Raw genomic sequence first — 16353 nt, 5'->3', positions numbered from 1 at the left:
ATGGTGAGGGCTGACTCTTGGGGTGAGCAGAGGGGAAGAAAAGGAAGCTAAAGAAGGAGAAAGGAGAGGAACAGAGAGGTAGAAGAACTTATAGTACAGATTTGTCAAGGAGCTTTTGTAATTTATCTTATGCTTCAATATAATACTTTCAGTAGTAATAACACTATTACTAACAATAGTAGTACTCCTGTATGACTTGTTGAGTGCTTACCGTATGCCAGACACCTAGCTGGACATGCTATCTCTTTTTACCCTCACAACAAATCCGTGATGTCAGAACTATTATATCCCCTTTTTACTGATGAGGAAACTGAACTCCAAAGAAGTTAAAACTTGCCCAAGATGACTTGAACTAATAAATAATTAGGAGATCCTGTGGTTTTAAATCTGACTTTTTGGACTCCAAGCCAAATGTTCTTTCCATTATACCAAAGGTTTGTGTGTTTAATTTCTTCAAGGCAAGGACTTTATCTTTAGAAAATCAGTCCTTGATAAAGGCTTATTAATTAGCGGGCAGTGATTGGACAGTAATGTTTCCTATTAACAAAATCTGCATGTATTCTGGATGTCGTTGCTTCTACTTTTCTACATGGGTATTTATAGTGTATTAGGAGGTAACATTTTCTGATTGCATGCTGTGAATGTTAATTTCAAAGAAGGTATCAGTTCTTTTGTTTCTGAAAGTGCTTTTCAGTATTTTTGTTAAACTAATATAAACTTCTTTTAGAAGTTTTTCTGATGCACTCCCCAGATCATTCACACATTTGCAAGGAAATAAGAAGAGCCTGACATTTTCTTTTATTTCAGGGGATATCATTTTCAATGCCCAGTACCCAGAGCTGCCTCCCGACTTCATCTTTGGAGAAGATGCTGAGTTCCTGCCAGACCCCTCTGCTCTGCATGTGAGTACTGCAGGCCTGTTTGGATGATCTCTGTTTGCTGAAAGGAGAATAAAGTTAGCTTTTGACAATTCTTTAACAGATACATTTGCTGAACACATGGATTTTTTTCCACCCCTTTTTTCTCTGTCCTGTGAAATAAGTGTAACTCATTATGTGCCAAAATAGTTAAAATAAGAGATTTTTTTTCATTGCAGTTTTATTTTCAGACTCTTTTGAATTAATGAAAACCTCTAGCATATTGGTTAAAATATATTTACTTCAGCTGAAGGAGACATGTTGAAAACATTTTCTTTGTTTTAACTTAATATTTCATGCCTGCAATCGATTTTCTAATGTTTACTAACACTTCATCACGGGGCTTGTTAGGGGAGTGTTTCTTGGCTCTTCAGGAGGCCTTTTTTTGTATAGAAGTGAAAGTGGCAAATTTGGACTTACATCTGCATTTTCTCAGTATTATTATCAGAAGGGTAAAGACCAGATTAAGTGTTCTTTATTAAGCAAGACCAGAAACTTTGTAGTTGAAGTAAAATGTTTCTGGATTTAAAGCAGAGAAAAGGATGGTAGTACTTGTCAGATCACATGTGGTTTGTATAAAAAGTGTTTTTTTCATGGCTGGTGGAGAAAAGCATGTGCCATTTTGTTTAAAAGGTCTGACCAGACAAAATGTCTCTCTCTTTCCCTTCTCAAGTTTGATTTTGCTATGATGCCTATACCATAAGAGGTTCCATTATTGTTCAAAAACTATGTTTTTTGGAAATTTTTTTTTGTCTCATTAAAGTTTTGTAATTAAAAGTTTGAGGACTTGCTTTGAAATCTTGTCCCCCCTCCCTTTTTTAAAAGGGAAGTATTAAACAGGAAGTACTAACCCAAACCTAAAGAATTATCTTAAATTTTGGAACACAGCTGTAAAAATACAGTTGGCAAGAGTAGGATGGGTTTGTTGCAAAATATCTAATAATTACACATAAACTGTTACTTTAGTTGATTTTTTAAAAAAATTGTAGTTTAAGTATGGTCCCTTTAGATGCTTTGTGTTACAAATTCACCCCATATTGAAGCTGAAGGCCTTACCTGGAGAAAATAAGGCGGACGTGCCCCTACAGATCTGTCCTGTATTAAATCCGCCCAGTGGAAGGTAGCGTATGCTAAGTGCCAAAGATATATTACAGGCTAAGAGCTTGTCAGAAAAGGCTTTGTTGCGGAGGTGAAACTTATAATAATACTTGAAGAATGGAACAAGAGTGGGGAGTGTGGCAGAGAGTATTTCAAGTAAGGGGAATGACATAAGCAAATGATATGTATAATATATTGTAGAGGAAGGTACTTGACAGGTTTGCTGAAGGGTAAGTTAATATAAGGAAGGGCTAGAAAAGGTTAGAAAGATAACTTGGGATAAGATTGTGGAATGCATTGAATGCTAGGTTAAGAGCCACTGAAGGAAATGATACTTGGAGAATTATCTAACAGCAGTGTGGTCAGTACAATGGATTAAGAGAGATTGAGGACTGTTGTAAAAATCTGTGCGGGGGAAGGGGCTTTGAGCTAGGATGATGCAAGAGGGAACACTATGATGGAAAGGATAGGAAATATATGTTTACAATTTCTCTTTTACGAATTGCCTGTAAAATTTACAAAGCACATCTTCAATACTGGCAAGGATTGTGAGTATAGATGTTATCTTTCTATCTATCTGTCTATCTATCTATCTATTTATTTTGGTGAGAGTATAGACTTTAAAAGTTAGAAAGGACCTTAAGTTTTATCTTATTCCACTTTTCTGTTTTAATATTCAGGAAATCGACCTAGATTTATTTAATTTTATTTTTTTAACATCTCTATTGGAGTATAATTGCTTTACAATGGTGTGTTAGTTTCTGCTGTATGACAAAGTGAGTCAGCTATATGTATACATATATCCCCATATCTCCTCCCTCTTGCGTCTCCCTCCCACCCTCCCTATCCCACCCCTCTAGGTGGACACAAAGCACCGAGGTGATCTCCCTGTGCTATGGGGCTGCTTCCCACTAGCTATCTATTTTACATTTGGTAGTGTGTATATGTCCATGCCACTCTCTCACTTCGTCCCAGCTTACCCTTCCCCCTCCCTGTGTCCTCAAGTCCATTCTCTATGTCTGCGTCTTTATGCCTGTCCTGCCCCTAGGTTCTTCAGAACCATTTTTTTTTTTTTTTAAGATTCCATATATATGTGTTAGCATATGGTATTTGTTTTTCTCTTTCTGACTTACTTCACTCTGTATGACAGTCTCTAGGTCCATCCACCTCATTACAAATAACTCAATTTTGTTTCTTTTTATGGTAGAGTAATATTCCATTGTATATATGTGTCACATCTTCTTTATCCATTCATCTGGGAAATCGACCATAGTGTTGTGTTGGAGTTCATATTATAACTTCACTCTTCTGATGTTTAGTTTTTTTTTTAGAAGTGTAACCTTTTTATTATTTATTTATTTATTTAATGGTGTATATTTTATTTATTTATTTATTTGATTGCTCCGGGTCTTAGTTGTGGCAGGTGGGCTCCCCAATTGCGGCTCATGGGCTTCTTAGTTGTGGCTCACCAACCCCTTAGTTGCGGCACACAGGCTCCCTAGCTGTGGCATGCGAACTCTTCTTTGCGGCATGCATGTGGGATCTAGTTCCCTGACCGGGGATTGAACCTGGGCCCCCTGCATTGGGAGCGTGGAGTCTTAACCACTGCCCCACCAGGGAAGTCCCCTGATGTTTAGTTTTGAGTGAAGTTATCATAAATGTTTTTGAGAAATTAGCTGAAAAAGAACAGCCAAAAAAATAAAGCACTATATCTAAAAGAAAGATTACAAATCTAGGGGAACACCTCTCTTTAGCTATAGTTTATCTAAGGCCTCAGGCAGGCTACCCTGTGCTTCTTCATGGACCAGTCAGCTGGACAAGTCTAGATAAGCAACCAGGATACACCCTGCACTAGCTGGGTGAGGTCTACACAGCTCTGGAGGGTGCCCTGTATCTTTGCAAAAAACGGTTTGAAGTAGCTTAAAGGATACACATAAGGTTAATAAAAATATATGAGGTGCCCTAATCGATCTGATGAAGCCACTTTTTTCTAAACACAGACTTTTCTTTCAGGAAGGTGAATTTCATTATGGACTTTGAGATTCTCAGCTGAATGGAAAGTACTAGATAGATACCAGATCTAGAGATAGGTATCTCATAGATATCAGGGAATCATAAAATTATTGTTAGGATCTTAATGGTATAGTTGGTCCCACTTCTGGCTATATGCTAGAATAATTTAGGAAGCCTGTTAAAAATACAAATTTTTGAACCTCACTGGACATACTGAATTAGATAGATGTTTTAGGGAGCCACAGAGTCATTAAGTTCCCTGGGTGATTTTTATGTGTTAGTCTGTGAACTGCTATTGGGAACCACTAATTGAATCCATCTCTTACAGTAATATCTCCAATAGAAGGCCATTTGCCTTTGCTTGACATTATTTCCAGTGAGGTATCATTTTCCATTTTGGGAATAGCTCTGATTTTTTTAAAATAACTTCTTTATTGAGACATAATTTATATGCCATACAATTCACCTATTTAAAGTGTATAATTCAGTGGGTTTTTTTTTTAACATCTTTATTGGAGTATAATTGCTTTACAATGGTGTGTTAGTTTCTGCTTTATAACAAAGTGAATCAGCTATACACATATATATATCCCCCTATCTCCTCCCTCTTGCATCTCCCTCCCACCCTCCCTATCCCACCCCTCTAGTTGGACACAAAACATCGAGCTGATCTCCCTGTGCTGTGCGCTGCCCCCCACTAGCTATCTGTTTTACATTTGGTAGTATATATATGTCCATGCCACTCTCTCACTTCGTCCCAGCTTACGCTTCCCACTCCCTGGGTCCTCAAGTCCATTCCCTACATCTGCGTCTTTATTCCTGTCCTGCCCCTAGGTTCTTCAGAACCATATATTTTTTTTAAGATTCCATATATATGTGTTAGCATATGGTATTTGTTTTTCTCTTTCTGACTTACTTCACTCTGTATGACAGACTCTAGGTCCATCCACCTCACTACAAATAACTCAAGTTCATTTCTTTTTATGGCTGAGTAATATTGCACTGTATATATGTGCCACATCTTCTTTATCCATTCATCTGTTGATGAACACTTAGGTTGCTTCCATGTCCTGGCTATTGTAAATAGAGCTGCAATGGACATTGTGGTACATGACTCTTTTTGAATTATGGTTTTCTCAGGGTATACGCCCAGTAGGGATTGCTGGGTCATATGGTAGTTCTATTTTTAGTTTTTTTAAGGGACCTCCATACTGTTCTCCATAGTGGCTGTATCAATATTCATTCCCACCAACAGTGCAAGAGGGTTCCCTTTTCTCCACACCCTCTCCAGCATTTATTGTTTGTAGATTTTTTGATGATGGCCATTCTGACTGGTGTGAGGTGATACCTCGTTATAGTTTTGATTTGCATTCCTCTAATGATTAGTGATGTTGAGCATCTTTTCATGTGTTTGTTGGCAATCTGTATATCTTTTTTGGAGAAATGTCTGTTTAGGTCCTCTGCCCGTTTTTGGATTGGGTTGTTTGTTTTTTTGATATTGAGCTGCATGAGCTGCTTGTATATTTTGGAGATTAATCCTTTGTCAGTTGCTTCGTTTGCAAATATTTTCTCCCGTTCTGAGGGTTGTCTTTTCATCTTGTTTATGGTTTCCTTTGCTGTGCAAAAGCTTTTAAGTTTCATTAGGTCCCATTTGTTTATTTTTGTTTTTATTTCCATTTCTCTAGGAGATGGGTCATAAAGGATCTTGCTGTGATTTATGTCATAGAGTGTTCTGCCTGTGTTTTCCTCTAAGAGTTTAATAGTGTCCGGCGTTACATTTCGGTCTTTAATCCATTTTGTGTTTATTTTTGTGTATGGTGTTAGGGAGTGTTCTAATTTCATTCTTTTACATGTAGCTGTCCAGTTTTCCCAGCACCACTTGTTGAAGAGGCTGTCTTTTCTCCATTGTATATTCTTGCCTCCTTTATCGAATATAAGGTGACCATATGTGTATGGGTTTATCTCTGGGCTTTCTATCCTGTTCCATTGATCTATATTTCTGTTTTTGTGCCAGTACCATACTGTCTTGATTAATTTCAGTGGTTTTTAGTTGTGCAACTATCACCACAGTCAAATTTAGAACATTGTCATCACCCCTAAAAGAAATTCCAAACCCATTAGCAGTCACTTCCCTATCCTCCCCACCCCCACCTGTGTTCACTGTCAGCAATAACTAATGTATATTTCTGTCTGTGGATTTGCCTATTCTGGATATTTCATGTAAATGGAATCATATAATATATGGTACTTGTGACTGACTTCTTTCACTTAGCATACTGTTTTCAATGTAAGATGTATCACTACATCATTTTTTATTGCCAAGTAATATTCTATTGTATACATGTACCACATTTTATTTGTACTTTTGTCAGTTGATGAACATTTGGGTTGTTTACACATTTTGGCTATTATAAATACTGCTGTTGTGTGGACATATTTTTAGTCCTTTTGGATATATAGGAGTGGAATTACAGGGTCAAATGGTAACACTATGTTTAACTTTTTGAGGAACTCCCTGACTGTTTTCCAAAGTGTCTGTACCATTTTACATCCCCATCAGTGGTGTATAAGTGTTCCAGTTTCTTCACATTCTCACTAACACTTATTGTTATCTATCTTTATGATTAGACCCATCCTAGTGGGTGTAAAGTGGTTATCTCATTGTGGTTTTTTGATGTTTTGCATCTTTTTCTGTGTTAATTGGCCATTTATTTATCTTCTTTGTAGAAATGTCTATCCAAATCCTTTGCCCATTTTTAAATTGGGTTATTTGTCTTTTTATTGTTGAGGTATAAGTGTTCTTTATATATTCTGGGTACAAGTTCTTTATCAAGATATATGACTTACAAAACTTTCTCCCATTCGATGGATTATTTTTTCACTTTCTAGATAGTACTGTTTGAAGGGCAAAAATTTTTAATTTTTAGGAAGTCCAACTTGTCTTTTTTCTTTTGTTGTTTGTGCTTCTGGTTTCATATCTAAGAAACCATTGCCTAGTCCAAGTTTAATAATTTTTGCTCTTATGTGAGGTAGGGGCCTTGCTGTATTGTTTTACAAGTGGAGATCCAGATGCCCCAAGCACAGTTTATTGGAAAGACTATTTTTTCCTTATTGAATTGTTTTGGCATTCTTGGCATTCTGAATCTCAATTGATGATAAATGTGTGGGTTTGTTTCTGAACTCCCAATTTGTATACCTGTACCACACTGTCTTGCTTTCTGTGACTTTGTAATAAGGTTTGAAATTGGGAAGTATGAGTTTTTGAATTTTGTTCTTCTTTTCCAAGATTGCTTTGACTAGTGGGTTGCTCTCATTTCCATATGAATTTTTTTTTTTTTTTTTTTTTTTTTGCGGTACGCGGGCCTCTCACTATTGTGACCTCTCCCGTTGCGGATCACAGGCTCCGGACGTGCAGGCTCAGCGGCCATGTCTCACGGCCCAGCCACTCCGCGGCATGTGGGATCCTCCCGGACCGGGGCATGAACCCGTGTCCCCTGCATCGGCAGGCGGACTCTCAACCACTGCGCCACCAGGGAAGCCCTCCATATTAATTTTAGGATAAGCTTGTCAATTTCTGCAAGGAATCCAACTGGGATTTCGGAAGAGATTGCATTTAATCTGTATATCCAGCTAGAGACTATTTCCATTTAACAACATTGTCTTCTAATCCAGGAACATGAAATGCCTTAACATTTTTAAGTCTTTTGTTAACATCTTTTAATAATTTTTGTACTTTTCAGAGTACAGGTTTTACACTTGTTTTGTTAAATTTATTCCTAAGAACTTTATTCTTTTTGTAAATAAACTTGTTTTTAATTTCACTTTCACATTGATACTATACAGAAACAATCGATTTTTGTATATTGATCTTGTATCCAGCAACCTTACAGCTCTAACTTTAAACATAAAGTTTTTCTTTCTATTGAGCAGAAATCTCTTTACAGACTTACGTTCTTCATCTTTTTCTACTTTTTTGATGTAAATCAGTTTGTTGTGCAAGCTGGGTGATTACATATTTTGATATTGAGATGTGGTCATAAAATACCGATACTGCTTTTCCTTTGATCTCTTAAACTCAAAGCATTTCATAAGATAGAAATGGAAGCAGCATTGCAATTAGCTTACAGTATGTCTGGGAGCTTCTTTTAAGATCAACATTCATAAATTGTAGTAGATTTCTTAAAAATTTGCCTCCTTGCTCTACCTTATATATGCTAATAATTTATTCACCAAACCATGTAAGGTAATATTAATTGAAAGTTAGGACCTAAGGCCTAAGCAATGGAGGTAAAGCCTGAACTCTATGGCCATATGAACCAGCTATCCCATTCCTGGGCATATATCCAGACAAAACTATAATTTGAAAAGATGCATGTACCTCTATGTTCATAGCAGCACTATTTACAATAACCAAGACATGGAAACAACCTAAATATCAGTCAACAGATGAATGGATAAAGAAGATGTGGAATATATATATAGGACTATTACTCAGGCATTAAAAAGAATGAAATAATGCCATTTGCAGCAACATGGATTGACCTAGAGATTATCATACTAAGTAAAGTAAGTTAGAAAGAGAAAGACAAATACCACATGATATCACTTATATGTGGAATCTAAACTATGACACAAATGAACATATCTATGAAACAGAAGCAGGCTCATAGACATAGAGAACAGACTTCTGGTTGCCAAGGAGGGTATGGGGGGAAGGGAAGAATTAGGAGTTTGGGATTAGCAGATGCAAACTATTATATATAGGATGGAAAAACAGCATCCTACTGTATAACAGTACTCAATATCTTGTGATAAATCATAATGAAAAAGAATCTTGAAAAGAATTTATTATATGTGTATAACTGAGTCACTTCACTATACAGCAGAAATTAACACAGCTTGTAAATCACTGTACTTCAATTAAAAGAAAAAAAGCCTGAACTATACTCTAGATGTGTTCTCTGGTTAGCACGGTTAGCACACAACTTTATTTAATAGACAATATGAGAAAATCATGTGAATACAACATAGTACGTGGCAGAGGGATATGTTAATTTGGTTTGGGGCTGGTGGTGGAAAGTTTTTAATACAACAGTAACGTGATAATCATCCAGTTAATCTGTGCTTAGAAGTATTTTTCAGGGACACTTAAGAAGAGTTGATTCTTGGTTGGAGAGGTTATTTGCAGAGCTTTTTGCTGTTTGTAGATTTGCTTTGAGCCTCAAGTCCGAAGCATATGCTGATTAAAGAGCTGTCCCTGCCATATAAGTTAATTTGTCAGTGGCTTTGCTTTCACTCTGTTCTGTCTTATGTGTTTGCCATACTGTTTCATCTGTCATATTATAACTAAGAGGCTGACTTATTGATGCCCTCCTTTACTAATGAAAAAGCATAAGAATCAACAAAAGACAAATTGAGGAAAATCCTATCTGTGGGTATTTATTGATTACACACTGTGTGTCCAACACTGTGTTATATGGAATTTGACCTCAAGGAGGCTAAATTTTAGGGAGACATAGGTACGTGAAAACAAATGGCCATAGGTGGTATATACTTCAGTGCTGGAATACTTGATACCAAGAAGTGCAGTGGGATAATTACATAGCGTTTTCACATATATTACATAATATGAGAAGAGAGGATGATCACTAAATTAAGACAGAGGCTCCATTAAAATGAAAAAGGGAAAATTACCATGGGTTGGAACTGCAGGATTAAAATTATCAGAAAGAAGTTGGAACGTGTGCTGAACTGTAAGTGATGGGCCTGCTCTAGCGGTTATAATTGCTTCTCCTTCCGTTCTGTTCCGTTCTCACTCTTTTCCAGCCACGCAGGCCTCCTTGCTATTCCTCCAAAAGTCTGAGGACCTCCTTAGAAACTTTTTATTTGCTATTTACCAGTTTCATTCCCTTCTGCCTGGAACTTTCTTCTTCCAGTTATCTGAATGGCTTGCTCTCCTCCTATCTTCAAACGTCGTTATATGAGAGGCCTGCCCTGACATCCCAATACAAAATAGTAGTAACGCTCTCCCCGTTACTTTCTCATCATTATCCTGCTTTATTTTCTTCACTGCACTTTATCATCATTTGATAAATTTGGGGCTGCTTATTTATTAGGTATCTGTTTCTGCTAAGGTTACCGACTGCCCTGTTTGTCCCGGAGTGAGGGATTTTCTGGGATTTAATATGTTCACTGCTAAGACGGGACAGTCCCAGGCAAACTGGGATACATGATCACCTTTGTTTATTCACTGGATTGGAAGCTTCTTGAGAGAATGGAATTTGTTTTCTTCACTGCTGTATCCTAGTGTCTAGAAGGGTACCTGGTGCATAGAGGTGTGCAGTGTGTATCTGTTAGATGAACAGTTTGCCTTTAAGGTTCTGCATCCTTAAGGGACTTGTTGGTTTCCAAGACTAGAAAATGTTTTAAATAAAAATTTCAAACTAGAAGAAAGAGATTCAATTTTTGAGAAATTTGTAGGATAAAAATCAGTTAACAGAAACTCTGAAGCTGTGATTTTTCAGCCTCGCTTTTGCAACGCCGTGTGTTGTGTTCAGCTGACTTAGAGGGTATTGTGAAATTCTTTCCCCCCAAAGTAATAGTGATAATTCACTTTAATTTAAAATAAAATTGCATAAAGGAGGAAGGGTGGATCATATATTTAAATAAGAAGAACATGTTGCAATTATAGCATGGTTAGAAACCACTGATATCTGACTTCCTAGTTTGAAGAAGGTGACAACGATTTTGTGTTTGCGACAAGCATCTTCAGGGTAGGGAACCTAACGCTACTGCAGGTACTACCCACTGGTTGTGTAATTATTTCACTGACTCTGTTCTGCTCATGGAATGTAAGTGTAGAAAGAGTAGTGTGCTCACACCTTGTTGCTTCTCCTTCCCTGCTCGTCTCTGTGCTACCTGAAGAAAGATATCTTTTGAATGTGTCCATGGAAAATAGTGTCCGTATTCTGTGTACATAAAAGATATTTGAAATATATGTGAAGAACGCACTAAGCTGAGATAGACTGCATGGCCCACCATTCAAAAATGCCATCCAGATGTGTGGTGCCCCTGCTCCTCGACACGTCCATTGCCATTAACATATTATAAGATAGAACGCTCTGCATTTTTCAAATATCTGTTTAATGCCTCAATTGAGGCCTGTAAAAGACTCATCCTTCACCCTCCAGCTGGACATAATGCTCAAGACAAATAAGTGAACAGAATTGCAGCCTCGGGTGATATAAGCAGGAAATAGAGATATGTGCACAGGGTGCTGGGGGGACATGTAGGAGGAGCAGTTTATCAGATCCATGGATAGTAAGTGTCAAGGACTTAGAAACGTATTATTTGGTTGTTTATAACTAATACACATTTTATGTAACTTATTGAAGAATAACATGCCTACAGAAGAATGTACAAATCGTAACTACCTAGCATGGCAAATTTCCAGAAAGTAAAGACATTATGTAATCGGCACCCAGGTCAAGAAACAGAACATATCCAGCTTCCAGAAGCCCCACTCATGCCCTCTCCCATCGCTGTGACCACCTTGCCCAAGAGTAAACGCTGTGCTGACTTTCTCACCGTTATTAATTTGCCTCTTTTTCATCTTCCTGCAAATGGAATCAAACAGCGTGTACTTGTGTGCCTGACTTCTTTCACTCAACATTTATTTGGGAGCTTTACCCGTGTAGTAGTTGTTGTTGTTGCATGCTCATTGCTCATAGTGTTTCACTGTGTGAGCGTACCACGGTGCATCTATCCATTCTAGTGTTGATCAACGTTTGGATTATTTACATTTTTTTGCTGTTGTGAATAGTGCTATTATGAATATTCTGCATGTCTCAGTGGACATATGTGTGCATTTCTGATGGGCGTATACTGAAGGGCGGGCTCACTGGCTCGCGTTGTGTAGAGGGTTAAGGAGAGGACTGTTAATATACGCACATATGCATACACACATAATTTTGATGGTATGTGTTATAAATAAGTCTTTAAAAATACAGTTGTAGAAAAACAGAACATCTTGAAAGTACAAACAGGGTACACTGAAAATGAAACTTGACTATTTTGTCAGTCAGCATTCAGTCAGGAGACAGAAACCGTATCAGTAATTTGAGGAGGGTAGAGGAAGAATACCCCAAAAGGAACAAACTGGGAAGACCCTTTTCTCATGGCTCCCTGCAGCCCCCCAAGGCTGAGACTCTGACCTCCTTGTTGGAGAGGGTGTGGCTACAGCCCCCTGGATGATGGAGACCCTTACGTGGGGGTGCTGGTAGGCCAAGGCTGGCAAGTAGAAATGGGCTAGGTGCCAGTTAAACGGGCTGGAGGGTGAGCACTGCTGGGTCTCCTGTGTGCCTCTAGCAGCTGCACCATAGGTGCAGCTCTGAAAAGTGCACTAGAGCCAGGGTAAGAAGCTCCCTTTCTGTCATGCCTTGCACCATCCCTCCATCACTTTCTGTTGACAAGCTAAACATTGTACCAGCTGACAGAGGAAACATGTTTACGGGGCCCAGTTCCAGTTTCATAAGCGGGACAAAGAAGAGTAGATTTGGAAGATGAGAGGCAATAAGGGAATAACTAGCACAACTATGTAACACCAAACTTACCTTCCAGTTTATTTTTTCTGCTGTGTCTAATTTGCTATTAAATCCATCTAATGAGCTCTTAATTTTAGGTAATAGATCCTTCAATTCTACAATTCCATTTGGTTCTTTGCTAAAAGTTCTTTAGTGAATTTATCTTTTCATCTATAGTTTTCTCCATTTTCTTGTACACACTAATTGTATTTATTTTCAAGTCCTTATGAACCAATTCCAATATCTGGCATATTCTTGGGTCTATTTGTTTTGCCTGCTTTTTTTCTTTATCAGTGATATGCTTCTGTATTTGGTGTTTCTAGTTGTTTTGAGTGGATGTCAGACATTCCAGTTCAAAAACAATAGAGGCTCCAGGTGGTGCTCTTTTCTTCTAGAGAGAAGGTTCATTGTCCCCTCTCATAGGCAGATGCATGTTGACCGATGACTTAATCCAGACAGGGACTCTGCTGGGTTGAGGCTCGTTTATGGCTTTGGTAAGGGTGGGTCTACCTCTGCTTTACTACTGTTTCTGAAGTAGAGCTCTTCAGGGTTTTAAACCAAGAGTCTGGAGTGGCCACTGTTCTTAGACCCTTTTAAGTGCTTTGGCCAATAAAATATTTTAAAATAGACACCATGTTATTTATCAAATTATTTGAACACCCGCACAGCATGGATCTTTGCCCTGAGAGATCTCATATTCTAAATTTTGTCTTGTTAATCCTGCTGGTAACTCTGCTGTGCTTTTCAGAAGTGGTTGCTTAATTTTTAGCTTCTTGCCCTTGGGCTGCCCCAGAATTTATCAGATGTCTTGAGGGGAACTGGCTGCATGTTTTTTGAGGTCTCTCAAGACTCTGTTCTGATGGTTTTTTCTGAGTCCAACAGCAACGTTGTGCTGTGCAAAGCCTGGTTTCTCAGCCTCCTTCCTGTGCCCAGAATTTGCAAATGTCCCAGGGATACCTCTCCCTGATGCTCTCTCCTTTCTGAATTCTCAGCCCCTCCAGTTCCCATTGCTTCAGCAGACGTCGAATACCTTCAACGATCTGGCTTTCTGGTTGTTCTTACTGAGACTGCTGGTTTATACAAAGCCACTGCATCCTATCTGGAAGCATAAGTCAGTTGTCCTACATATAGTTTTGCCCTTTACTGACATACATACACTATTGATACTATGTATAAAATAGATAACTAATGAGAACCTACTGCATAGCACAGGGAACTCTACTCAGTGCTCTGTGGTGACCTAAATGAGAAGGAAACCCAAAAAAAGAGGGGATATATGTATACCTATAGCTGATTCACTTTGCTGTACAGTATAAACTAACACAATATTGTAAAGCAACTATACTCCAATTAAAAAACAAAACAAAACAAACAAAGCAAAAGTACAAAACCTTAGTGGACCATAAATACCACTTCCTATGTTGGCAAGAATACAGAATTAAGAAAAATCATTATTAATAATAAAAATACTTAATGTTAATAAAATTTCAATAACATCAATAAAAATTATGAAAATGCCAAAAAACAGTGTACTTCTTCCTTTCTTATGAAAACCTAGATTTTAAGTTCCAGTAGATTTTCCTAAGGTGGAAAGAAATAAGGGTAAACGTTGTTTAGAGATGGCATCTCTGGTTCTCTTGATCTGATGGCAGCTTGGATTCAAAGGATGCTTCAATGTATGGTCCAAGTGAATATGAGAAAATTACGAGAAATTTCGATGCAAGCTTGGTTTATGTGCTGATGAGTTAAAAACTCTGTATTTCCACCATTATCTATTTTTCCTTATCAGCCATGGAAACATTTTATGAGGTAGGAAATATGCTGATACTGTTATTCTTTGTAAAATGTACCTCCTTAGGGGAGACAGTGGAAGGGCCCTGGTCTAGGAATGATGATTTATGAGTTCATCTATTTTTTCAAAGGTGTTGCTACCATAACCAACTGTGGATTAAGATGAGTATTAATGTACACACATATAATTTTGAAGCCATGTGTTACAAACAAGGCTTTTAAAAGCACAGTTGTAGAAAAACAGAACATCTTGTAAGTACAAACAAGGTACATTTAAAATGTTCACTCTTAAAGTAAGTCAGAAAGAGAAAAACAAATACCGTATGCTAACACATATATATGGAATATTAAAAAAAAAGGTTCTGAAGAACCTAGGGGCAGGACAGGAATAAAGACACAGACATAGAGAATGGACTTGAGGACATGGGGAGGGGGAAGGGTAAGCTGGGACGAAGTGAGAGAGTGGCATGGACTTATATATACTACCAAATGTAAAATAGATAGCTAGTGGGAGGCAGCCCCATAGCACAGGGAGATCAGCTCGGTGCTCTGTGACCACCTAGAGGGGTGGGATAGGGAGGGTGGGAGGGAGACGCAAGAGGGAGGAGATATGGGGGTATATGTATATGTATATGTATAGCTGATTCACTTTGTTATAAAGCAGAAACTAACACACCACTGTCAAACAATTATACTCCAATAAAGATGTTAAACAAAAATAAATACCCCCAAAAAAATGTTCACTCTTATAAGACAAATGAAAAAAAGGCAAACCAAGTTATTTTTTGAAATCCAATGGCAAATATAACATTTAGCATATATTGCCAGTTTTGACTTACTCAATTGAATTTGTAAAAATGCTTCTGGGAAAATGAGGTACTGAATTGTGTGTGAAGCATTTCAGTTCAGAAACTGCTTATTCAGAGGAGTTATTTGATGATCAGTTTTGAAGATTATTCATTGTCTTTGGTTGGTCATCTCTGTCATCCTCCCTTTATCACCTTTTTTCCTCTCCAGCACTCTTCTCAAAGAGTTAGATTTTTAAATTATAACAGTGTATTTTTATTATTAACAACATATAAAATACAGATAAGTACCAAGAAAAACAAATCCTTAATCCCACAGTTTAGAGATGAGTATTATTAACATTTTAGTGGATTTACTCTCAGTATTTTTCTACGTCTTTGTCACACGCATACATGTCCTTTACAGTTTTCAATATATATTTTTTTACCTTACATATTATTGTAAGCATTTTTCCTTTGACATGATGAATTCATCTGAAGAATCTTTTAAAATTGGCTTCTATTCTTTTGCCCTGTCCCTGATGGTTAGTGCCTCCCCAGGAACATAAAAAGTGTATCTCAAACCCGTCCTTTTTCTTTACTTTCAAGTTTGTTTTTCATCGAAAAAAAAAAGAACTTCACTTAAGTGAAATGGAAATAATTTGTGAATTCTTAATACCTAATAGTTGGTGATTATAATATTACTTAATATTACAGTAACTTGCTTAAAAAAGTATATTAATTCATCATTGTAAGTCTAATTTCTGTAAACAGGGATTCTACCCACACTTCTCTTAAGAAAATAGAGGTGAAATTAAGGTTTTAGTGAAACAACATCCAAGTTGTTTTTGGCTAACACGTATACAGCATTGAGTAGAGATAAAGAACTCTACCTTTCAAGAGGACTTTGATTTAATTGGAGAAACAGAACTTAAACAAAACTAGAGAAATATTGTAGCATATTGCTGCAATATTGTGTGTTGTCATAACACATTATATACCTCTGTAGCAATACTATTTTGTCCAGTAGTTGTTTGTTTATATTTTTGTCTCCTCTGCCATTCCGAGAGCACCTTGCAGGCAGAGGTGCTTAACATCTTTATTGGAGTATAACAGCTTGACAATGATGTGTTAGTTTCTGCTTTATAACAAAGTGAATCAGCTATA

General features: G+C 37.4%; 1 protein-coding gene across 9 annotated transcripts in view; it reads left to right on the top strand.

Moving 5' to 3' along the window:
* Window positions 1-16353, top strand: part of BABAM2 (BRISC and BRCA1 A complex member 2) — a 462266-nt gene that overhangs the window by 112920 nt on the left and 332993 nt on the right. For all 9 annotated transcript variants that reach the window (XM_022574181.2, XM_089923326.1, XM_089923328.1 and 6 more), the window contains one exon: window positions 808-902. In XM_022574181.2, the coding sequence (XP_022429889.1) occupies window positions 808-902 (95 nt within the window). The remainder of the gene's footprint in view (window positions 1-807; window positions 903-16353) is intronic.

The sequence above is a fragment of the Delphinapterus leucas genome, chromosome 13, assembly GCF_059928025.1.
Source record: "Delphinapterus leucas isolate spDelLeu-1000000601 "Yukka" chromosome 13, BTC_Dleu_Yukka2, whole genome shotgun sequence".
In the NCBI taxonomy this organism is placed as follows: domain Eukaryota; kingdom Metazoa; phylum Chordata; class Mammalia; order Artiodactyla; family Monodontidae; genus Delphinapterus; species Delphinapterus leucas.
Note: the sequence above shows the minus strand (reverse complement) of the source record. Positions and strands in the feature narration are given on the sequence as shown.